The sequence below is a fragment of the Acanthochromis polyacanthus genome, chromosome 2 (assembly GCF_021347895.1).
Source record: "Acanthochromis polyacanthus isolate Apoly-LR-REF ecotype Palm Island chromosome 2, KAUST_Apoly_ChrSc, whole genome shotgun sequence".
Classification (NCBI taxonomy): domain Eukaryota; kingdom Metazoa; phylum Chordata; class Actinopteri; family Pomacentridae; genus Acanthochromis; species Acanthochromis polyacanthus.
Window position 1 is genome coordinate 39,689,077 of NC_067114.1, and position 25,947 is coordinate 39,715,023.

At 41.2% G+C, this 25,947-nt stretch overlaps 1 protein-coding gene across 2 annotated transcripts in view; it reads right to left on the reverse strand.

Annotated features, from left to right (window-relative positions):
- Window positions 1–10,383: 10,383 nt before the first annotated feature.
- The window catches only part of ctsd (cathepsin D), a 49,117-nt gene continuing 33,553 nt past the window's right edge, over window positions 10,384–25,947 (reverse strand). For both annotated transcript variants that reach the window (XM_051937254.1, XM_051937259.1), the window contains exons 3-9: window positions 23,041–23,164; window positions 22,836–22,954; window positions 18,808–19,007; window positions 17,416–17,538; window positions 15,876–16,020; window positions 14,710–14,808; window positions 10,384–10,855 (exon numbers count right to left, since the gene is read on the reverse strand). In XM_051937254.1, coding sequence (XP_051793214.1) covers window positions 10,694–10,855; window positions 14,710–14,808; window positions 15,876–16,020; window positions 17,416–17,538; window positions 18,808–19,007; window positions 22,836–22,954; window positions 23,041–23,164 — 972 coding nt within the window. In that variant the 3' untranslated portion in view covers window positions 10,384–10,693. The remainder of the gene's footprint in view (window positions 10,856–14,709; window positions 14,809–15,875; window positions 16,021–17,415; window positions 17,539–18,807; window positions 19,008–22,835; window positions 22,955–23,040; window positions 23,165–25,947) is intronic.

Consider the following 25,947-nt stretch of genomic DNA (forward strand, 5'->3'; position numbering starts at 1 on the left):
CCAGTTGTAAAGTATACTTTCCTTCTTTCACTGCATCAATGAGCTGAGTCTTGATGTCCTGTGCCATCTCACTGATGCGGCGGGATACTGTCCCATCTGACAGCGGGACTTGTGTCAGCTCAGCGGCGGCTTTATCCCCGTGCATGACTCGACTCATCGCCACCGCGGCGGGTTTGATCAAACTTTCTCCAATTGTGTGAGGCTTTTTTGCTTGAGCAATTAAATATGCCACTTCATATGAAGCCCTCTGAGCTTTGGCAGGGATTGTAGTTTGTTTAGTTAGGACCCTCTTTTGCCCTCTTAGTTCTCCCTCCTTTCGGCGAAAAAACTCTGCTGGTTTTGACACAAGTGAAGGATGTTTAGTCGTCAGGTGTCTCAACATTTTCACCGGTTTAAGGCTCTCGTGAGCAAGGACCTCCGAGCACACTACACACTGTGGGTGTTGTATACCATTTACAACGTGACACACGAATCCATACTTAATAAATTCATCCCTGTATTTTCTTGATTTGGATGAAGAAGTGTCCGATTTGTGGGCTTGGCGGGCTCCCACCTTAGCCGCTGCCGGGCGATGCTCTGGCGGTTCTGTGTCGCAGTCCTCCGCAGACTTCTCTGGTGTTCCCACGGTGCTTCCTGCTCTGTCATCAGGCCTTGCCGCTTGCAAATCTGGCTTTTCAACTTCACTCTGTTTTTGAGTTGTGGATATTAGCCACCGTTTCATTTTGATAAAGGTCTTAATCGCAACTTCAGAAAGCTAGCTCTAGCATTAAGATTAAAACGAAGGGCACGTATGCTGCGTCATAGACGTAAACTTCATTTGTAATTGACGTAATGTTAAAATAATAATAACAAAAAAAAACTTTTTTTTCATATAGTTATTTAACTATTTTAAACAGATATTTCAGCAACAAAAAATATATAAAATAAAATTTAAAGGCCCTCTCGAAAAAATTTTTTCTTTTTTTTTTCTTTTGCTGTTCTGGAAATCATCTCGCGACCCCCACGGAGGGGTACCGCGACCCCCCGGGGGGTCGGGACCCCCACTTTGGGAACCACTGGTCTAGTTAACTATAAGACTTCTACTTCTTGAGTTTTGATTCTGACCCAGCTGTCGTCCACATATCTTAACTAGTGTCTGGAAGATGTTCCCTAAAGGAGCTCAGTGCTCTGCTTTCCACTTCCTTAAAATAGGTGACATTAAAAAACCCTGACAAAACCATGCTGTACACCTGCTACCTGTTTGGATGTGAAGACGACACCTGAGTCAGAATCGAAGCCCAAGAATTTAGAATCCTTTACAGAACAGATCAACTCTGGGAGGAAACAAGCTGACATTTTTGGAATATATTGTGCACATTGAGGAGGATAAAGGCTCAACACTGAAATTCACCAGTAAACCTTCACACAGAAGTCGATAACTGCTGTTTGATTCCCACCACCTACTGGAACAATAACTACTGGAACTTTACAGCACCGTGCTGAGAATGTCCATACCAAGAGAAGTGAAAAAAAGGAGCACACACATCTTAAGGGGGAGCTTCACCCGGCCGAGTACTAAAAATGACCAATGTTGAAAGTTTCATATTGCACACACTTTTTAAGATAAGGTATGCAACCTGTACATTTTTTGAGACCTCTAAACACCAACTTTACTGTGAAACCATTTTTTTTTTCATGTTGAACAACTGGATTGAAATTAAATACTGTTGAATTATGGAACCCGAAATTACATCTTGTATTTGCCCCAAGCAAAATCTCATGCAATATTATTTAACATAAAATGATGCCAATGCACCACGTAGTACTTTAAGTATGGACCTGTGCACCTATTAGGCATTTTGTCATATTTCACTGTGGTTACCATGGTAATGAAACGAAACAATTGCTACAAAGATTTTCATATATAACTCAGCATAGAATGAAGTTATCAAAAAAAAATGGCTAACAGGTGCATTCTATATAGCATATACTACCAGCATGCCAAAAATGGGATTTTTTGGTCAAAAGCCTAAGAAGATAAATTAAGGGGCAGTTTATGTGTGTCCGAAAATCAAGTTTTGAGAAATCGGCACTTAAAGTTTATGATTGATGTTGACTCATTATATAAGCAATCAAATCAAAAAAACAATTCATCAGGGGAAAGAATACATGTTACGGTATATGATGATTATCTTTTTTAAAATTTGACTTTTTCACCCAAATCTATCATATTTGAAGGTAAAGCTCCCCCTTAAGAACCGTGGATATCTACGAATGGACTTTCCGTGTGTCCCCTCGTGCAGCCTGAGATCCTCGGGTGGGTCCCTCCTAGTTGTGGCAAAGTCGAGGCTTAACTCCAAAGGTGACCGGGCCTTCTCCATCAGGGCCCCTCGGCTTTGGAATGACCTGCCCGAGGTGATAAGGCTTGCCCAGTCAGTCGATTCTTTTAAATCGCTTCTTAAAACCCACTTTTTTAGACTCGCCTTCATGTAAAAATTTCTTTTATTTCTCTTTCATCACCATGTTTTCCCTGTCAAAGCACTTTGTGAATGTTCTTCTGAAAGGTGCTATACAAGTGAAGTTATTATTATTCATTATGTCATAAGATCTAGAAAAGACAGCACACTAGAGACAAAAAGAGGAACAACATTGTCATACTGCATTTGGCTAGAGTGTTGAAAACTTTTCTTCAAGCACAGAAGAATAAAACAGACAAACACAAGTTGAACAGTGTTGTAGATACAGTCCAATGCAGTGAGGAGTTCACAGACAAAACACCCACTTAACACAAGAGAGCAGCTCCTCAGAACAACACTCAGCCATCGACCTGCGCCTACAAGATAAGAGACGAGTAATCAAAGCCCACATTCTGGAAAGAGAAGGCAGATGGGTTGAGAGAGGAGTAAAGGAAGCCATCTCTAAACAAAGGAGGGTCTATGACACCACTTATCAGGTACTTACAATGCAGTCCTGACATCCTTCCCCAGGCAGTTTCACCACCATTAACACCCTGAGTTGTGTGGATTGGGGGTAAAAAAAAATAGACACCTGGAACTTCCTCCCAGTTTTTCTGAGGAAGCCTCTTGGATGAGAGATAAAAAGTCTTCAAGAACCATAAAGAACTAGAAAATAGTCAATCTGCCTTCTACTGAACCACTGAGGATTACCATGACCTGGATCACTGAGAATCTACAGACCTGTTTTATTTATGAATAGTTTTCTTTATTGAATTCCCAGGAAGCCCACTATCACAGACAACTACCTACTGTAATAGATTTTATCCTCATCACCTGCTCCTACGTTGTCACCTGCAGTCAGGTGAGTAATTTCTGTCTGCAGTGAAACTCCACTGTGGTGCTGTCGTGATTTTCTGCACACATTCTGCACGAGCTTTACTAAACCGAACAAGTGTCTGGATTTTATGGTGAGAAACACATGTGAGGACCGACTTTATCTACTAAACAGCTGAAAGGACTTTCTATTTGGACTGTATTTTATTGAGGATGTTGGTTAAAATAACTACTTTTGTGGGGAACTTTGTGGTTAATGTATAGGTGACATTTTGTACATTTAAGTGATGTTTGAAGGAATAATAAAGTTTGAGTCTCGGCATGGCCTTGCTGCTTTTATATTTATACTTCCTGCACCAAGTTTCACATCAGCTTTTTGTAAGAAATTCTTATATTTAAAGGAACAGTTGAACAATTGTGTTACATGCCCTGTGTGTTGGTGTGCTGCTTTGTGTTCTCTCTCTCTCCCTCTCTCTCTTCAGGCTCCTCTACTGCTGTGAAGGTGTGGCAGGTGCTGGTGTTTAGTCTGATTGAGCAGGAGAGTACATGTAGCAGGAGAGAGCTGAGGTCTTTCTCCCTCTTTGGCCTCTTCTCTCAGCAGTCCTGTGTGGAGCAGTGGTGACCTGTCGGCTTTGTGGAGCTGTTTGTTGTGTGAGTTTTACAGGCCTCCAGTGGCTGAAGAGCCTGCAGTAGTTTGGTAGTTTCCTTTGTTCTCTGGCTTTTTAGTTTTACCAGGTGGTATATGGGCTTCCCTGTGGTTTTAAATTATCAAGTTGTGTAAATAAACATTCATCACCTTTTCTTTTCATAATTTGTCTCAATTTTCTTTATTTAACCTGGGTTCAAATCATTGTTACTTTCTTCATACCCCTTTACCATCTTTTAGATCGTAACAATTTGGGGGCTCGTCCGGGATTCATTTAAAGTGAAGTTGAGCTTATATGAAATAGGTGAGTTTGTTTTTGTATTGTGGTTTATTTTCCCATGTGTCTTACATGTAAGTATTAATGTTTGCATGCCAATCTGACTAACCTTAATTCTTGTGTTAATGGCTTCCTCAGATTAGTTAGGGGAGTGTCTAGCTGGGCTGTTTCTGCCTTTCCAACAGACACTCATTTATTGTTTTGCCTTTTTTATTTTCGGAGTAACCCTGGGCGGGGATTTAGGTCTCCAAAGGGGGCTGGCATTTCAGGGTCTCGGCCGCTGATGTGTTGCCTTTAAGTCGCCTTGAGCCCGGCACACTCCAGAAGATAAGTAGGTAAAGTCAAATTAGGCAGGTTCTGGGGAAGTTTGTTTAAGGTTAGATTGTGTCTTTTACCTTGGTTGGCATCTGACATTAATCTTATGTGTGTCACAGGTGGGTGGGTTTTCCATTAGTGATAGATTTGGTTTATCTTGATAGCGTTGCTAGGTCACGTTGCTGCACTTTTTTTGACGATGGCAGCTTTTGATGTAAATGATTTTGTTACAAATCCAACATTAACACAGTTGGATAAATGTAAAAAGAGTGATCTGCGTGAGATTACAGAGTATTTTTGTATCCCTGTGTCCAGCTCTCTTGTTAAAGCTGAGTTGAAAGCTGTTCTTTTGCAAGGCCTAATTAATAAGGGTATTTTCAGTTTTCCTGTATCTGAAGCTCCTGAGTTAGCAGGTGTGTCCAATGGTAACTCTGATTCTCCAGTGGAGGTGAGTGAGCAACCTGTTGGTTTGACTCCTACTGTAGAGCATGGTAGGGCTGAGGTAAAGCCAGCAACTTTACCGCAGTTTATTCCATTTTCAGCTGAGTCAACTCCTAGTTCTAAGCTTGATGCCCGATTGAAGGTGCGGTTAGCACACCTTCAGTTGGAGAATGAAGAGCGTGATCGGGAGTTTCAGCTCCGCAAAGAGTTAGAACTGAAGAAGTTAGAAGCAGAAACTGCCATTAAATTGCGGCAATTAGAGTTACAGGCTGGCTCAATAACTACTGTTGCCAGTACTGTGCCCCCTTCTGGTTCTGTTACTGCTTTTGATGTGAGTAAACACATTTCTTTAGCTCCTGTTTTTCGTGAGTCTGAGGTAGAATCCTACTTTGGTGCGTTTTAGCGAATCGCTGCTGCTTTGTATTGGCCTGAAGATCTGTGGGCTATACTGTTGCAGTGTAAGCTAACAGGTAAGGCTCAAGAGGCTTGTGCTTGCTTGTCAGTGGAAGATGGTTTGATTTATGAGGTTAAGAGCATTATTCTGCAAGCTTATGAGCTAGTGCCAGAAGCATACAGACAGCGTTTCCGTGGCCTTAAGAAACCATCTAATCAGACTTATGTTGACTTTGCCAGAGAGAAGAGTATTCTTTTTGACAGATGGTGTGCAGCATGTAAAACGGCTGATTTTAACTCTCTGCGTGAGTTAATGTTGATAGAGTTCCGAAACTGTGTACCTGACTGTCTTGCAGTTTATTTAAATGAACATAAGGTTTCCATTGTGCAGCAGGCTGCTATGCTCGCTGATGAGTTCAGACTCGCACACAAGAACGTGTTTGTCACTCGTGAGTCCTCTCCCTGTGACACTTATGAGAACTGATGTAAATGTGTGTACTTCATCCGGTCCTAAGGGTAAAAGGCCCTGTTTTTTCTGCCATAAGCCTGACTATTTGATTGCTGACTGTGCTGTGTGGAAGCACAAGCAACAAGGGTCAAGTTTAAAACAGCCTAAGGGGGTGGGGTTCATTAAAACTACTTCCAGTGCCCAACTTCCTGTCCTAAAAGAGCCAGAGGACTGTTTCAAACCATTCATCTTTAATGGTCTAGTTTCTCTTACCGGAAAAACTGAAGATCAGCGTCCAGTCACATTGTTGCGAGACACAGCATGCTCACAGTCTCTTATCCTGTCCAGCGTCTTGCCTTTTAGTGAACAGTCGGCCTGTGCGGTGAGTGCAGTGGTAAGGGGCATTGAAATGGGTTTTGTGCCTGCACCTCTCCACCACATTCATGTGCAATCTCCTTTAGTTACTGGGTTTTTTGATGTTGGTGTCCTCATCTTTCCCCATTGATGGTGTAGACTTCATCATGGGAAATGATATAGCTGGTGGCAAAGTTTACCCTGTTCCTGAAGTTGTGAATGTTCCATTTCCAGATTCTGAACATGACAGCTTAGTCCAGAAACACCCCAACATCTTTACTGTGAGTGTGTTGACCAGAGCTCAGGCCAGTAAGCATGCCCAGGATGTAGATTTGTCTGACACATTGTTTGCTTCTGTTCTGACAGACAATTCGCCCTCTCCAGGTACACCAGTGGACTGCACCTTAGAGGCTGAAAAGGTAACAGAGTCTGTCACAGCTCCTGTTCCTCTCCCTTTAACTTGAGAGGCACTGATTTCTGCTCAGCAAAATGATCCATCCCTAGCTAAATGTCTCTCCACAGCTTCTCAGAGCTCTAGTGAGTGCAGAAAGGGCCTGCGTTTCTTTTTTGATAAAGGTGTGTTGATGCGCAAGTGGATATCTGTCAGTTAGTGCTGAAGACAATTCAGGTGATGATTGGGGTACAGTGTATCAGATAGTTGTGCCAGTTGGTTGTCTGCAACATGTGCTTGCACTAGCACATTAGCACCTATGGTCTGGAAATTTAGGTATAACAAAGATGTACAACAGTGTCCTAAAACATTTCTTTTGGCCAGGAATGAAGAAGGATGTAGTACATTTCTGTAAAACCTGTGGTATCTGCCAAATTGTGGGAAAATCAAATCAAGTGGTGCCTCCAGCTCCGTTGCAACCAGTTCCTGCTATTGGAGAGCCTTTTGAGCATGTTATTGTTGATTGCGTGGGTCCTTTGCCCAGAACAAAGTCTGGTAATCAGTTCTTACTCGGTGATGTGTGTTGCTACCCACTTCCCAGAAGCTATCCCTTTGTGCAAGATTACCGAACCAGCAGTTGGCAAGGCATTGCTAAAGTTTTTCACCACTTTTGGTCTCCCTAAAGTAGTTCAAACAGATCAGGGTACCAACTTTCTATCCAGAACCTTTAAAAACACTTTGCAGTCTTTGGGTATCTCTCACTCTGTTTCCAGTGCAGATCATCCACAGTCACAGGGTGCACTTGAGCACTGGCATCAAATGCTTAAATCTATGCTCAGCAAATTCTGTCAAGAGACTGGTAAGGACTGGGATGATGGTGTACCTTTCGTTCTGTTTGCAATTCGGGATGCTAAACAGGACTCTTTAGGTTTCAGTCCAGCTGAACTTGTATTCAGTCACAATGTGTGTGGTCCGTTGAAAGTGTTAAAGGAGAAATTTGTGAATAACGTTTCTCCTAGACTTAATGTGTCTGATTTTGTCTCCCAGGCTGAATCCCAAACCGCCCCCTACACACTATCCCTACACACTACCCCTCCGTTTGCGCGTTCTCGCGGAGGGTCCTCCATATTAAGGGCCGTCCCAAACCGCGTAGTGCGGAGGGGGAGTGGACTGTTCAGCCCTTAAATAGCGAGTCTGCATCGATGCTCACTCTGGACAATTTTTTCAGGAAGTGCAATGTCAAAATGGAGGAGGAAACAACATATCGATGTAAGTTCCACATGCGTCCATTATTTCTCCCACGCCTTTTTCACACTGACAGAACATCACAAAAAGAGTGGTGTAAAAAGATAAATCAAAAGAAACAAATCTTCTCTGCTGACGTTTGATTTAATTGTGCACCCCCGACACCTTAAAATTTGAACACAACTGACAGAATTCATTTATTCATTCATTTGTTGGATTTGAAATGCCAGATAATAGGATTGGAAAACATGCGAGTGGAAAAAAAAGTGGGATGCTTTCGTCTTCTGGAAGCAGCAGCGATCCTTGTTAGTTGCAACCTGTGCCACAGCGCTACAGCCATGCACAGATAACTTGTCATATCTCCCGAAAGTCCAGCGGCGAGACGTAACTGATTTGATCTATTCCTACCCCACCTAACACAGTGATGTACCACTGTGTTAGAGCATGATATTGATGTTGGTAATGCTAGACCCATTAAACAGCACGCATACCGGAGTTCAATGGAGAAAAGGGAACGCATGAAGAAAGAAGTCAGCTACTTGGTAGAGAATGGTCTTGCTAAGCCCAGCAGTAGCCCTTGGAGCTCTCCGTGTTTACTTGCTCCCAAGTCTGATGGAACCCCTAATTTTTGCACAGACTTTAGAAAAGTGAATGCAGTTACTGCACCAGACTCTTTTCCATTGCCTCGTATGGAGGACTGTATTGACAGCATTGGTCCCTCCACCTTTATCAAAAAGCTGGACTTGCTTAAAGGTTACTGGCAGGTTCCTTTAACCTCGCGTGCATCTGACATCTCAGCTTTTGTGACTCCTGATGCCTTTATGCAGTACATTGTTATGGCATTTGGCATGAGAAATGCACCAGCGACCTTCCAGTGCCCCATGCCCCTTGTGTTGGGGGATGTGCAGAACTGTAATGTGTATCTGGATGATGTAGTGGTGTACTCAAGTAGTTGGGAAAGCCATGTTTGTACCCTTGCTGCAGTTTTCCAGCAACTTACAAGGGCATCCTTGACACTCAACCTTGCAAAGTGTGAGTTCGGCAAGGCCAGTGTTACCTACTTGGAGAAGCAGGTTGGAAATGGGCAGGTCTGTCAAGTGGATGCCAAGGTGGAGGCTGTGCTGTCTTTTTCCAGTCCCCACTTCAAGGCGTGAACTCTGGCGTTTCCTGGGGATGGTGGGTTATTACAGGTGCTTCTGTAAGAATTTTTCTGTTGTGGTTGCTCCCTTGACTAAGTTGTGTAGTCCTGTGGTTCCTTTTGTGTGGACAAAAGAATGTGACTGTGCATTCAATGATGCAAAGTCTCTCCTCTGTTGTGCTCCTGTACTGGCTGCACCCAACTTCTCTTTGCCTTTCAAGCTTGAAGTGGATGCTAGTGCCACTGGAGCGGGTGCTGTGCTCCTGCAGGATGCTAAACCAACGCTACTTTATTTCCATCCCATATGAAGAATGCAAAAAGAAGAGGTGCTCTAGGAAGTCCACGGTGCCAGACCCCCCTAGCCTGTTCGATGGCCACATCTGGACCATGGATACTTGAATACTTGGCTAAAATGCTTTGCAGTTGACCCAATGTCACAGATTAGCTTCCCTCCCAAATGTACTTTCTACTTCTTGAAATCTGTATAAGTCCTTCATAAAACTCCATTTCAAAGGAACCAAACTAACCCATTTAATTTAAGTACATTACCAACCAGCACTTAAAGGGCACTCATTGAAATACTTTGAAATTCAAACAAAATTTCAACCCTGGAGTGTTATTGGAAGACATGAGGTTTTTTTTTTTCTTTGTGACATTTTTCATGTTGGAATTCAAGGTCAATGAAGTTACTATATGTGGTTCCTTGCCCATTAGTGGTAAAAAAAAAATATATTCCAAGAAATGGATATATTATCACTTAACACAACTACTCAACCGTGAAATGTGAGAGTTTCGTTAACCATGGTTAGTTTTGACGTTTCGACTGCAATTATGAAAGAGGACCGAGCGGCAAGTCTGTCTTTTTTCAACTTCAGAGAGAAGAGAAAATTTGATACTTTTCAGGCCTCTCCTGATTCTTCAAATGCTACGATGTGTGATCTTCGTCAAATAGCTGGATGAAAATCACATGCTTCTCGACCCACTGCGGGAGTTCCCAAATGTGATCACTTGCCCTATGAATGGCTAAGCTCATTTATCAACATGTTGGGTCTTGATGGCTTAATCCAAACAACAACTGCAGTGGAGAAACAGAATAATATGCTGGACTATTTCTTGGTCTGGAAGTTTTGTTATTACCATGAGATTTGTAAAATCCCAGAGAGAAATTACTGCAGCCTGACTCAGCATAAAACCTCAACAACAGTGTTACATTTTGGTATTTGTGTGGAGAATAAGACATAACATGAGCTTTAGATGTGCTAACAGGCTAACTATTTTTATTTGTTTCAAGTGTTTCTGCTCAGCAGCTGCTTTCTGTAGCTTCACATCAACCTTCTCATTCATCTACAAAAACCAACATCCTATATAATTTATTTAAAATGTTATTGTCATAAGAGAGTCACCCAAGAGCCAATGGTCTGTAGCTAAACGCAGATTTACTCATGAAAGCTACAAAACACAACACATTATCTTTTAAAAACAGTTTATTAACACCAATCATGTTAAGATACATCTGTCAGTAGTAGAAGACCAACTTCATCCTAAAAAACCTAATTCAAAGTTCTCTTCACAACAAATCCCTTATTTAAAAAATACAACCTACCAAGCTCCAAACGCTTTCTCTCACGCTGTCAGAAATTACACAAATTCTTCAGATCAGTGCATTTAGGCCCTACACAAAGTCTATTGCTAAATACGGTTTGATTGCAAAGCAACAGAAAACGTGTGCAGCTCAGATATTGAAGCTTGAACTTAATGCTTGAGTGCAGGATGTGCTCATTTGGATTTAGCGAAGCCCACCCTGTTGTTGTCGCGGTCGAAGACGGTGTAGTACTGGCCGATGAACACGTCTCCCAGAATCCACAGCGGCCCGGCGGGGGCGGGGATGTCCAGACCCATGAAGCCACTCAGACAAATGGTCTGTCCAGCCTGAGTCTCCTGTGGGATTGAGAGGACCAAGACACAGTCAGAGTCATGTAAACCTCTGAACATTTAAAATAAAAACAAAACATTCACCTACGGCTACACAATCCAGAGCCAAAAACTGTAAAAATGGACAAAAAGCTCTGATTTTCAGCAATAAATCCTTTGAACCACTACAATTTCTGATCATTTCCCTCCTACTCGTCACATTTTAACTCATTGTGGACTTATTTAACTGTAATATAAAGTCCTGCACCTCCATGAAACAACAATGACAAGAAGTAGAGAAAAGTGAAAAAGTGGATTTTGTGCAGTATGCTACACTTTTACTATTTCACCATGCTGGATTGATCATCCAAACATCTTGCTCCTCTATACTCTTTTTAAACCTTGCTGGGGTTTTTTTATTTATAAAGTATGATATTTTTCATCTCCTCTACACACATAATTAATTAATTTTTAATACAGTAGCTGGCGCAGACTTGATTTTCAGCTAATTTATGAATGACGGGTAATTCTGAATAAATATCACCATTTCAAGTGTAGATTAGCTTTAGTTGATTTTCTTGATGGAACCAGAAGTCAGAACAAGTGTTAAAATTGTGACATTCAATTCAATTGCTTTATTGTAGTAGTAATAATAATAATAATAATAATAATGACTTTATTTATAAAGCACTGTTTATACAAGAATGCACGTCACAGTGCTTCAAAATCATAAAATATAAACATTAAAATCAACTAAAAGATCGCTATCATAGTGAATAAATATAAAAGGAGGAAATGCAATAATAAAAACAACAAACAACAATACAATAGAACAAATAAAACAAAACAAAATAATAAAAGACCTAACTATAAGCCTTAACAAATAAAAAGGTTTTAAGCCTGGTCTTAAAAAGAGAGAGGTTATCAGCCTCTCGAACTGAAGGTGGGAGCTGGTTTCACAAGAAAGGAGCCTGGTATCTGAAGGCTCTGCCTCCCATTCTATTTGTTAAAATTCTAGGAACCTCCAATAAGCCAGAATGCTGGGAATGAAGTGTTCTGCAGGGATGGTATGGGGTTATCAGGTCTTTGATGTATGATGGGGCTTGGTCATTAAGCGCTTTGTATGTGAGAAGAAGAATTTTGAATTCAACTCTGGATTTTACAGGGAGCCAATGAAGAGAAGCCAATATGGGAGAAACATGATCTCTTCTGCTAGTTCTTGTCAGTACATGTGCTGCAGCATTTTGGATTAGCTGGAGGCTTTTCAAGGGGACATCCTGAAAATAGAGAGTTACAGTAATCCAGTCTAGAAGTGATAAATGCATGGACAAGCTTCTCAGCATCTCTCTGAGCCAACATGTTCCTAATTTTAGCAATATTACGTAGATGAAAAAAGGCAGTCTTGGTGACATGTTTAATATGTGAATTAAAGGACAAATCCTGATCAAAAATAACTCCAAGATTCCTCACAGTGGTACTTGAGGCCAGAGTAATGCCGTCTAAGGTAACTATGTGGTTGGATAATCTATTTCTAAGGTGTTTAGGACCGAATATAATAATTTCAGTTTTGCTTGAATTGAGGAGTAAATAATTAGAAGTCATCTAAGCATTAATGTCATTAAGACATGCTTGGAGTTTGAGTACGTGATTGGTTCTGTCTGGCTTAATAGATAAATAGATCTGAGTGTTGTCTGCATAGCAATGAAAATTAATGTTGTGCCTCCTAATGACGTTGCCTAAAGGAAGCATGTATAAAGTAAAGAGTAAGGGTCCTAACAGAGCCCTGTGGAACTCTATAATTAACTGTGGTATACGTTGAAGAGGAATCATTAACATGGACAAATTGTTGTTGGTTTGATAAATAGGACCTAAACCAGCCAAGGGCTGTTCCTTTAATGCCAAAGACATCTTCCAGTCTCTGTAATAGGATCTGATGATCAATAGTATCAAATGCAGCGCTGAGATCTAACAGGACAAGCATAGAAACAAGCCCTTTGTCTGAAGCCATGTGAAAATCATTAATGACTCTCACCCAAGGCTGTTTCTGTACTATGATGAATTTTAAATCCAGACTGAAATTCCTCATACCGGCCACCATACCGGTCTATACTTGGCTAAGTCGCCAGGATCTTGGATAGGCTTTTTAAGGAGGGGGTTGATAACGGCCACCTTAAAAGCCTGCGGCACGTAACCTGTTGTTAAGGATAGGTTGATCAGGTCCAGCGTGAACGGGCCAATGATCGGAAAAACATCCTCATACAGTCTCGTCGGGATGGCATCTAACAAACATGTCGAAGGTTTAGCTGAGGCGACTAATGAAGTCAGCTCAGAGAGATTTATAGGAGAGAGACAGTTCAACGATCCCACAGCCTCCTCTGAGGCCACTGTAATTGATGATACATCTGTGGCTATAGAAGGCGTCAAATTGATTTTGTCCCTCATAGTCAGAATTTTATTAGTGAAGAAATTCATAAAATCATCACTACTCAGTGTCGGAGGGATACTGGGCTTGACAGCGCTGTGACTCTTTGTCAACCTGGCAACAGTGCTGAATAGGAACCTAGGGTTTTTCTTGTTATCCTCTATTAATGATGAGAAATACGCAGTTCAAGTATCACGGAGAGCTTTTTTATATATTAATAAACTCTCCTTCCAGGCTTGATGAAACACTTCTAATTTAGTTGAAAACCATTTCCTTTCAAGTTTTCGTGATGCCCGCTTTAATAAACGTAACTGTGTATTATACCAGGGAGCTCTCCTTCTCTGAACCACCACCCTCTTTTTAGTGGGGCAACAGCATCAAGTGTCGTACGCAACAAGGTTGCAACAATATCAGCAAGATAATCAGCCTGTGTAGGAGCAACGCTGCAATGACTGCTCTCAACTGGATTGGAATTAGACATAGAAGTAAATAGCGATTAAATGTTTTCCTTGAACTTGCTGACAGTATTGTCAGACAGACATCTACTGTACTGTTGTTTCTTCCCTGGTGCCGTACACTCTATCAAAGTAAATTCAAAAGATATTAAATAGTGATCGGACAAGACGGGGTTATGTGGAAATACAGTTAAATGATCAACTTCAATGTCATATGTCAAAACGAGATCAAGGGTGTGGCTGAAGCGGTGAGTGACTAACTGAAAAATTAAATTCAGTGCTTCTCTGTACAACTGAGAAGACAAACAATAGTCATGAGACTAAAATGCAGTGATTTCTCTACTGAACTGTGAGTTATATTTACACAGAGCAGATAAAATAAAAGCATAATGGATCAACAAAATAAATGCGGCACGGTTATGAACGGCATGTTTGTTAGAGGATACATTCATCATGATGAAATATCTTTTTACTGTTGAGTGAAAAACAGATTGTTTGTAAAAATGAAAATAACGGAAGTCAAATGCCCTACAGCATGGTGGATCCCCATTTTCTACAGTATTAGTAAAACATGTGGGCACTTATAAAAAAGTTAAACATGTTGATTCAGTTTTTTTAAATGTGTAAATGACAAATCAGATTTCCAGTTAAGCCAATATAACTTTGTTACACTCCATAGCAGGTGCAGAGCTTTTTAATGCAGTGAAACATTAGTAAACAGTGAGTAAACTAATGCCCAGAACCTGCTTGAAGTTCAGACAATTCCAATGGTGAATAAAAGCTGAAATAAAAGTGAGAAATGGACAGTGCAGTAGTGAGCAGGAATGAGGAAAACAAACTGTAATCCTTCCTCAGACAACAAACCAGCCTCCTCCTGGCTTTTCTAAATGAAACAAAGCTGCACTTGTTCTGTTTTTATGACGTAACTCAGAGTCTAAGTGTTGTTTTGTTAGTGCAGGAGGCCACTCGGTGTCACCCCCTGCTGGATGAATCTACAGCCTCACCTTGAGGATGTACTGGTCTCCTGTCAGACTGTAGCGCTGTCCGCCCACGTTGAAGGTGATGACAGGAAGCGACGGGATCTTATCACAGTTTATCATGTACTGCAACACAGACAAGTTTCAACACTTCAGTTTCATTTACTCAGCTCAAGAATAACCAAATGCTGTAATTGTTTTCCTCAGTGATCGAACTTTTTACATTTTCACTTTAACAAATTTAGTGAAACCGTTTGTAGACCTGAAATTAATGATCGTTTTATTAATCTGCTGATTATTTTTATGAGTAATTGTTCGATAAATAAGAAAACTGTCAAGAGGCGACCTTTGAAACTATCCACCAGTACAAAATGTTCAATTTATAGGAGTTTAAGATAGAATTTAAAAAAAACAAACTAATTTTTTAAACAGCCCTGAACGGGCAGATGTTTTGGATTTCATCTTTTTTTATTAAAAAAAAAAGGAAACATTATTTGATGATTGATTAGATTATCATTAAAATAGATGCTGTTTAATTAAATGATCAACAGAAATTCAACCAAACCAACTGGTCAATGATATTTAACGTGAATGTCAGGTAAACTTGGCCAAATGTTAAAAAGGTTACACAACTGGATTTGTATTGAGCCTGCGCTGATCTTATAGTTTCTGAAAAAAAATGAATGTGAAATTTACATTAAAGCCAAGAAAAATAAAATCTCATTTTGAAAGAACCGTGCAACAGCAGATGCATCACATTTTGTCTTTAAAAATGACAAATTAATAACCAAATATTATTTATTTGGTTGCTAATTAATTAATCGATCAACAGAAAATGTATCAAACTGGTTGGATAATCTTTGATATTTAATGTGAATTTCAGCTATAACTTGGCCAAATGTTTAAAAGGCTGCAGAAGAAAATGAATGAACATCCATCCATTCTCTGAATTGATTTGAACCGGGGATCTTCTTGCTCCCAGGCGAAAGTGCTAACCACTTACACTGTGCAGGCCTGAATGAACATCTGATGGAAATTAATTCTCTCCGTTTGGCTAAAGTGAAATGAAACACCAGCACCAACATGTTTTACCTGTGGAAGTAACTCGATAAACTCATGTGTGCTTCTAAAATGCAAACTAAAGCGCGTTTTCTGCCGAGTGTGGTCTGAAGTGTTCCTCTGGATCGTCTCACCTCTCCCTGGATCAGTGGGAAAGCTCCGATGGCGTTCTGCAGGGCCTTGACCTCGGCTGAAGGTCCGGAGATCAGAGACGTCCCGGTGTCCAAGATGGCCTCACAGCCGCCTTTACACAGATCCAGCTTCCTGCCGACAGCCAACCTGCAACACAAAGACACACCACAACACATCAACACACAGCAGAAAGTTGGAAAGTATGATCTGGAGCTGCTGCAGGTCAGACGAGGAGCCTCCAACTACTGTTCACTGACTGACATCACAGACCTTCACACGCTTCATCTGGGAGGGATCTGAGTAATTTGGTTCATCTGTGTAAATATTTGCTTCTTTATTTAATAGGGACAAAGCAATTAACATAGCTTCAATACAGTTCATGAATCCGATGCGTTGCATACAGAGTTTTAGCTCCAGCTAATTCTCAACTCCTGTCCCTAGCTGGGCTTTTATTTCTGAATGTAATCATAGCATCAGTGTGTCCTGTGTTGAAAGAAGGTTTGAAAACTAACCTAAGTCCCCCTTAAAGCAGCTTCAACAAACCCCAAACCTGCTGGTCGGTTTGAAAGGGAAGTTAAATGTGGAAAAAATGTTAAAAAACCAAAAACTCTGCACTCCTCTGCAAAACTGACGCCACAACTGAAACGGAAAGATTCTGAGTTTTCTGCTGACCTGCAGGCAGTTTGTACACAGAGGAGACGAGAACGGAAACGAGTAAAAGACGTGAAACTACTAACATACTAAAGTCTCAAGAAATTTAAAAAAAAATCCTTGAGGAAACAAAAATACACTTTACAGTTTTAAAGCTGCAACGTGGCAGTTTTTTTTTTTTTACAAATACTTTATAGAAGGGACAGAACTATATTATTACTACAAATAAGCTTGGCTGAAATAAAGTGAAAACTAGCAGAGATACAATTTTTGAAATTGGGAAATTCTTTGTCAGGGTAGAAATTATTTAACCTCCTAGGACCTAGCATCCACATATCTGGACAACATCCGCCCCCCCCCCCCCCCCCCCCCCCCCACCACCACCACCCCCCCCCGAAAAAAAAGAGCATATAGTTCATAATAATTGTAATAAAATAATAATAGAACACAAATATTATATAAATATAACTAGATATTATCTGATTATTATGTTTATTGGTTACTCCTTATCCCAGACAACGAGAAGAAATCTAAAACGCAAAACCAACCAAAGCTCGAGTCTCAAGAGGTTCATAATAATGTGATTACTGTAAAACATTCAGTGGGATCATTTAGTTGTAAATGATCCTAATATAGAGTTTTGTGGATGTTTGCTTCAAATTTTAACCACATCTGACAAAAACTGAATGATTGTTGAGACTTTAAAGAAAAGAAATTGGAGATAAGTTTTAGGATTATTTAAGGTTCCATGAAGTAAACATGAGTTCTGACGTGATGTTTTTTCAAGAAAATCCCTGAACATGAACTTAGAAGGTCAGGTGAGTAGGAGTTAATGTTCTACTTGCTTCTAAACCACCTGAACATTTCTGTGTGTAACGTTCCAGCGCTCACCCGTCCATGTGGACCTGCCAGTAGGCCTGGCGGCTGATGTTGACGTAGTGGAAGTCACCGCTGTAATATTTGGGGTCGGTTCCTCCCAGCAGCAGCTCACCGCCGGGCTCAGTGTCGGGGTTCCTGAAGAGACCAAACACAAACGTCAGAGTTTGTTTGCGGCCCTCAAAGAACATAACAGTCTGTTATATTAAATACCATCCCAAAGCCAGTTTATCATACAAATAAAACCAAATCAGAAAAGCTAATCAAATCAGTCGTCACCACGTTTGAACACCAGCAGGTTTACCAGAGTTCACAACATCACTGTTTTTTTGTTCGCTTTTTTAAACACCACATAGAAATGGATTTGATCATCGCCCCAGTTCTGGCCAACAGTTCAATAAAGAGTTAAATTAAGGACCTGAGCAGGAGCCTGGTAAATCTTTAAGTCAGTGGTGTTCAGAGTTCAAACCTGGTGGACTTTACTTCTGGTCATGATGGTGCTAACTGCTGACATCAGCTTAAATTTGACCCACTTAAGGTGTTTTTGTGGTGGAACTAAATTCAGTGCTGTCAAACTTTAACAGCTGCAGATGGGTTGGATGATTCACTATTTATTCAGCACTTTTTAGACTGTTACCAGAGATATTTTAACAGTTCAGAATAAATTAAGAAGAAGCATTACACACACCTTAAAGCTTTGTGATGACAAAACTTAAAGACTATGAGAACTGATGAACCAGAACCACAAGTCCTGCTTAAAACCTGCAGCCTACATTACCCAGAGTGCAACAGATATGATTGTTTGTTCATTAAATAATTAGTGAGAATGTTCCTCCTGCACCATGTGTGCTATTAGTGATCCTGTTCACATCAACCAACAGCGGCTGCCGGTCGACACATGAAAACAACAGTTTACAGCTTTTAAACCAGCACCTATGCAGCTTTAAACTCAATATGTGACCCACAGATAGATGCTGCTGCTACTGTTGATGTCATTTATAGTATAATATGGCGACAAATAACTTTTTCTGACCTGTTCTTCCCTTGTAGAGACTAAAGTTAGATAAAAACAAGACTGACTGTCCCGCTTGTACAATCTGAACCTCTTCTAAACAAAAAGAAACACTGAAATGTGCAGAGAACCTGGAAATTTCAGTTAGTGGTCCTTCAAAGCAAAGCAATAGGGACACAAAGCAAACAGCAGAGGAACCCTGACAACTGGCTAATAGGATTAAAAGGATTATTTGTATTTTTCTGTGTCTATTGCGTCTATGGATCATTCTAGCTTCACTCTTCCCCTCAGATGTTGAGATTCAGAAACATTTTAAACATTCATTTTTGAGTCTAACTGAAATAAACAGATTTTCTACATTTTCTACAAAACGCTGCCACAGAGTTCCCTCTCACCTGTTCAGGTAGAAGGAGAAGACGTTCTGCTCCACCTTCTTCTGGTTCATGATGTTGTCAAACACTGGAGCCGCTCCGGCCACAGAGATGCGAGGGTACGCCATGCCGAGGATCCCATCGAACTTGGCTACGATGAAGGCCACGCCGGGCTGCTTGATGGCCTCCCCGAACAGCTGCTTCTCCACCGACAAGCCTGCGATCTGGAAGAGGAAGGACAATTTAAAAAAATAAAGGTTTCATGTGACTGTTGGATCATTGCACCTCGAACCTTCACATTTCACAACGTTTTCTGCTCGACCATCTCTGATTTGTTCTAATAGTAAAAAATAAATTCAAATTCTTAAGTTAAATTTGGAGTTTCTACCAATATTTCTGTGGCACATGTCAAACTTGCTCAGTTATGAAAGTTCAATGAAAAGTATTTCATACTAAGTATTCTATAGGTTTTATTTGGCATTACTGTGACCTGCAGCTACACATGGTTCACAAAATATCACTATTTGACTTCTGTATTATTGATATATTTGTTAATATTTGCTCACAGATAGAAGTTTTTAATGACCCCTTCTTCTTTTCCTTTCGGCTTTTCTCTTCAGGGGTCGCCACAGCGAATCAATTGCCTCCATCTAACCCTGTCTGCTGCATCCTCTTCTCTCACACCAACTACCTTCATGTCCTCTTCAACCACATCCATAAACCTCCTCTTTGGTTTTCCTCTAGGCCTTCTGCCTGTCAGTGGGAAACTCAGCATCCTTCTATCAATATATTCACTCTCTCTCCTCTGGACATGTCTGAACCATCTCAGTCTGGCCTCTCTGACTTTATCTCCAAAGCCTCTAATGTGCTGTCCCTCTGATGTACTCATTCCTGATCCTATCCATCCTGGTCACTCCCAAAGAGAACCTCAGCATCTTTAATTCTGCTACCTCCAGCTCTGCCTCTTGTCTTTTCCTCAGGGACACTGTCTCCAGACCAAACAACATGGCTGGTCTCACCACAGTTTTGTAAACTTTCCTTTCATTTTAGCTGAAACTCTTCTATCACACATCACACCTGACACTTTTCTCCAGCCGTTCCAGCCTGCCTGTACACGCTTCTTCACCTCTTTTCCACACTCTCCATTGCTCTGGACTGTTGACCCTAAGTACTTAAAATCCTCCACCTTCTTGATCTCTTCTCCCTGTAACCTCACTCTTCCACTTGGGTCCCTCTCATTCACACACAGATACTCCGTCTTGCTGCGGCTAACCTTCATTCCTCTCCTTTCCAGGGCAAACCTCCACGCCTCTAGCTTCTCCTCCACCCGTTCCCTGCTCTCACTACAGACCACAATGTCATCTGCAAACATCATAGTCCATGGAGACTCCTGTCTAACCTCGTCTGTCATCCTGTCCATCACCATAGCAAACAAGAAAGGGCTCAGAGCTGATCCCTGATGTAGTCCCACCTCCACCTTGAACTCCTCTGTCACACCTACAGCACACCTCACCAATGTCTTACAGTCCTCATACATGTCCTGCACCACTCTAACATACTTCTCTGCCACTCCAGACTTCCTCATACAAAACCACAGTTCCTCTCTGGGCACCCTGTCATAAGCTTTCTCCAGATCTACAAAGACAGAATGCAGCTCCTTCTGACCTTCTCTGTACTTCTCTATCAACATCCTCAAAGCAAATATTGCATCTGTTCTACTCTTTCTTGGCATAAAACCATACTGCTGCTCACAGATGTTCACCTCTGCCTTTAGTCTAGCTTCAACTACTCTTTCCCATAGCTTCATCGTGTGGCTCATCAGCTTTATTCCTCTGTAGTTGCCACAACTCTGCACATCTCCCTTGTTCTTAAAGATGGGCACCACCACACTTCTCCTCCATTCCTCGGGCATCTTCTCACTATCTAAGATCCTGTTAAACAACCCAGTCAGAAACTCTACTGCTACCTCTCCGAGACACTTCCATACCTCCACAGGTATATCATCAGGACCAAGTGCCTTTCCACTCTTCATCCTCTTCAGTGTCCTCCTCACTTCATCCTTACTAATCTTTGCTACTTCCTGGTCCACAACAGTCACCTCTTCTATTCTTCGTTCTCTCTCATTTTCCTCATTCATCAACTCTTCAAAGTACTGTTTCCATCTTCCCATCACACTATTGGCACCTGTCAACACACTTCCATCCTTATCCTTTATTACCCTAACCTGCTGCACGTCCTTCCCATCTCTGTCTCTCTGCCTTGCCAACCTATACAGGTCAGTTTCTCCCTCCTTACTGTCCAACCTAGAATACAAGTCATCGTAAGCCCCTTGTTTGGCCTTTGCCACCTGTACTGTCACCTTACGCTGCATCTCCCTGTACTCCTGTCTACTCTCTTCAGTCCTCTCAGTGTCCCACTTCTTCTTAGCTAACCTCTTTCTCTGGATCCACTCCTGCACCTCCTCATTCCACCACCAAGTCTCCTTATCTCCTTTCCTTCCAGATGACACACCAAGTACTCTCCGACCTGTCTCCCTGATCACATTTGTTGTAGTTGTCCAGTCATCTGGAAGCGCCTCCTGACCATCCAAAGCCTGTCTCAACTCTTTCCTGAAAGTCATACAACACTCTTCCTTTTTCAGCTTCCACCATTTGGTCCTCTGCTCTGCCTTTGCCCTCTTCATCTTCTTCACCACCAGGGTCATCCTACACACCACCATCCTATGCTGTCTGGCTACACTCTCACCTACCACTACTTTGCAGTCACTGATCTCCTTCAGATTACACCGTCTACACAAGATGTAGTCTACCTGTGAGCTCCTACCTCCACTCTTGTAGGTCACCCTATGTTCCTGCCTCTTCTGGAAGAAAGTATTCACTACTGCCATTTCCATCCTTTTTGCAAAGTCAACCACCATCTGTCCTTCTGCGTTCCTCTCCTGGATACCAAACCTGCCCATGACCTCCTCATCATCTCTGTTTCCTGCACCAACATGTCCATTGAAGTCTGCACCAATGAAAACTCTCTCACTTCTAGGGATGCTCTGAATCACTTCATCAAGGTCCAACCAGAATTTCTCCTTCTCCTCCAGCTCACATCCTACCTGTAGAGCATACCCACTAACAACATTGAACATCACACCTTCGATTTCTAGCTTCAGGCTCATCACTCGATCTGACACTCTTCTTACCTCCAGGACATTCCTAACAAACTCCTCCTTCAAGATAACTCCTACTCCATTTCTCTTCCTATCTACACCATGATAGAACAACTTGAACCCTGCTCCTAAACTTCTAGCTTTACTACCTTTCCACCTGGTCTCCTGGACACACAGTATGTCCACCTTCCTCCTCTGCATCATGTCAACCAGCTCTCTACCTTTTTCTGTCATAGTTCCAACATTCAAAGTCCCTACTCTCAGTCCTAGACTCTTGGTGTTCCTCTTCTCTCTCTTCCTACGAACACACCTTCCCCTCCTCCTTCTTCGACCAACAGTCGTCCATTTTCCACTGGCACCCTGTAGGTTGACAGCACCGATGGTGGTCGTTGTTAACCCGGGCCTCGACCGATCTGGTATGGAAGTCATACATTTGATTCGCATGTTTGATTTGGCTAAAGTTTTATGTCGGATGCCCTTCCTGACACAACCCTCTGTATTTATCTGGGCTTGGGACTGGCACAATAAGACACTGGCTTGTGTCCCCTTGCAGCTACATTCTTTTTAATTACCCCTTCATTTTTTTATAGCTTAACTCATCAGTAATCTGAAACTATTTGATCTACTTGTCTATTGTGGCAGAATCTGAATTAATGAGAAATAACAGTCTCAAATTTCAGGCTTTTATCCTGAAACGAAATTCAAACAGCCTCAAATTTCAATGTGTGAGAAATTGTGTAGAAAGTGGGTGGATTTCAGAAAGTATTTGATATATTAAGCTGGAACTGCACAGATACAATCCTAAATATCAACAGTCTCCAACAAAAAAGTATCAGGGTAATCAGAGATGGCTGAGCAGAAGCCCCTGATGATTTCCTGTAGCCAACAGGCTTACAGTGCACGTGTCCTGGCTGAGGTATCCGGACAAACTTCCACTTGGATACCGGAAGACGAAGCCGGTGCCGTTCTTCGCATATGTGCTGGATTTTCCAGAGTCATATTTGTGGTGCAGCACTGCAGGAGGAAAAACAGAACCCAAGGATTCGTCAGATGCTCTAAAAACAGTGCAGACGTGATGTTTCAGAGCTGACGGGACTCACAGCAGGCGATGTCTAAGATGGAGCAGTGGACCGAGGGGACCCACAGGTTGGAGGAACCGGTGTCGAACACCACGGTGAAGGGCTGAGGAGGAGTTCCTATGCTGATCTCACCATAGTACTGGGCCTGGGTGAAAAAGGAAACATAAATGAGCTGAGAGCACATAATTCTGCAGCTCAGGAAGCAGATTACAACTAGAAAGGCACTCGGAGAGCGCATACCTCCGCCATGCCGTTTGTCTGTCTGTGTGTGTGTGTGTGTGTGTCTGTTTGTCTGTTAACAGACAAACAGACACACACACACACACAGACAGATAAACAAACTCCGGTGATTACATAACCTCCTGGCGGACGTAATAATGTGGAGTCAAACAGAGCAGATCTAATGATTCAAAAACAAGGTCTCATTGTACAACAGGTAGTTAGAGTGAACAGGCCGTCCTGCTCTCACAGCTGTTGGTGTCAGTGAGTGTTTTACGGACGCAGGTCAAATAGTTACTGAGTCATGAAATCAGCTGCTTCAGGTCAGCAGTAACCACAAGGAGGAAACTGTTAGTCCACAGATTCAGGACATGAAGCAAACTGCAGTTTCCTGTGATTAAAAGCAACCCTGGTCAAACGCTTCATTGCTAAATAACGTCAAAGTTTGTGTCGAGTCACTCAGGAATCTTTGTACTTCCTTTTTCTGAGCAATAAGAAGAAGTCAAGCATCTCCGAATTACTCTGACTTTCTCTTATGCTTAGATATTTTTACTTATCTTTGAACAGATGTCAAATATTTGTGTTTCCGCAGATTCCGTTCACCTGAAGACATACAATTTAATCTAAAACATGTTTCACCATCATTGGAAACCAGCAGGAGCAAATGAAGCTGCTACTGTATCACATTTATAGCTGTCTGACAGTAATTTCTGATGATATAATGGTTCAAATGAATGGATCAATGGATTAACCACTTAAAAATGATCATCCTTTGTAGAGTTGTGAAGATTAGTTCAATAATCTTCAATTTAACTAATATTAATTCCCAATATTCTTCCTTTTTTTAAAGCAAATGTGGGAACTATTTGCTGGTTTTAGCTGCAAAATGTATTTTTTGTGAAAGGACATATCTCCAAGTTCTGTACAGAAAAACAAACAGATCAATGGATTAACAAATTAAAAATCATTCACTCTTTGTGGAGCTCTGTGGATTAGTTGACTAATCTTCCATTTTAGAAAATAAATTAACAATTTATGTCATTTTGCAAGCAAATATATGAAACATTTACTGGTTTTAGTTACAAGTAACACTCAGTAACAACAGTTTAGTTGTAAATTATCCTAATATTGAGAGTTCCGGATGTTTGGTTCAAATTTTAACCAAATGCAACAACAAACAAAAAATATTGTGATGTTAAAGAAAAAAATTTGGTACTTTAAAATTAATCAAAGATGAGTCTTAGGATTATTTATGGTTCCACGAAGTTAACAGGAGTTTTAACAGGAGTTTTAACATGAGTTTTTTTTTTTTTTTTTTTCAAGAAAATCCCCAAACATAAACTTAAAAGGTCAGGTGAGTTAGAAATAGTTTTTTTTCCTTTTACATTTCTTAAACACCTAAATATCTCTGTGTTTAATATTCCAGTGAACAAAATGTGAATATTTTTGTCAGTTGCAGACGCTTTTTCACACTTTATGAAAGGCTTGTTTGGGTGCCTGTATAGCTCAACGGGTTAAGCGGGCGACCCATGTACAGGGGCTGGTCTCCGACCCCCGGGTTCGATTCCAGCCTGTGGCCCTTCCCCCCACTCTTCTTCTCCCCCGTTTCCTGTCTACCTTCACTGTTGCTATCGAATAAAGCCGAAAAAGGCAAAAAAATAAAAAATTACTATAAAAGGCTTGTTTAATGAAACTGAATTCACAGATGTTGGTAGACCTCTGAAATACACAAAATTTCACGAGAAAAAGACAAATGGAGGAACCTGAGCGATTAAAATAATGTGAACAGCTCAATACCACTGGAGGATTTTATTTATGCAGACAGTCATGCTGAGTCCAGAACGTAAAAAGCCTCTTAAAAAGATATGATACAACTCTGGTAACTCAATTATAATTAAACAATAATATAAAACAAGTAAAATCTTTGTTTCTTCTAATTTAATTTACTACAATTAAGTTGAACTATTTTGAAAATAATTCAATTGAAATTTACAGACAGTGTGATATGAGATTTTTTTATTGTCAAGTTTCAGTGCAATAGATTTCAAACATGTGATGGGGCATTATGACGTGTGATATCATCAAACTTGTGACTGTCACACGAGCCAACAGCACACTTTAAACTGGGTCAGTCGTCCTACATTGACCCAGTGTCCTGCAATGTCAGGAGATGGCTGTTAAACAATAAAACTGGGCTTCTGTCAGCCAATCTACAGCGTATATCCAGAACCACACAGTCAACGTTGATCAATGGATGAGCATAAAAAAACATCTGAGAGTTTAAACTCTACTCAGAATATTATAAAAATGGAATTAGTCTCACTCAGCAGCCACACCTTGTACATCATAAACTGCAGCTGTTGTATCCAAACTGAGTCTCTATGATTCCCGTGATATTTTATTGTGTACATTTTAGTGGAAAAGCAGTCCAACCCTAACCCAAATATAGCCTTACAGTTAGACCATTCTGGAAAACACAAAACTTTTAACCCACTTTTCTTAAAGACCACAGAAGTGAGCAAGACCACTCTGCTTCCAAGGCATCATCTCAAACTGAGATTTGGAATAGATTCATGGTTAAGCTTTACTGTTAGCTACACCGGGCTTAAACAATCCAGCAGCCTTCCATTAAATCCTCCTTCAGCGAGGTTCAAGAGTTCAGCTTTTGCTTGGAGGATGTAGTTTCTGCTGCTGTTTGAGTGCAATGTG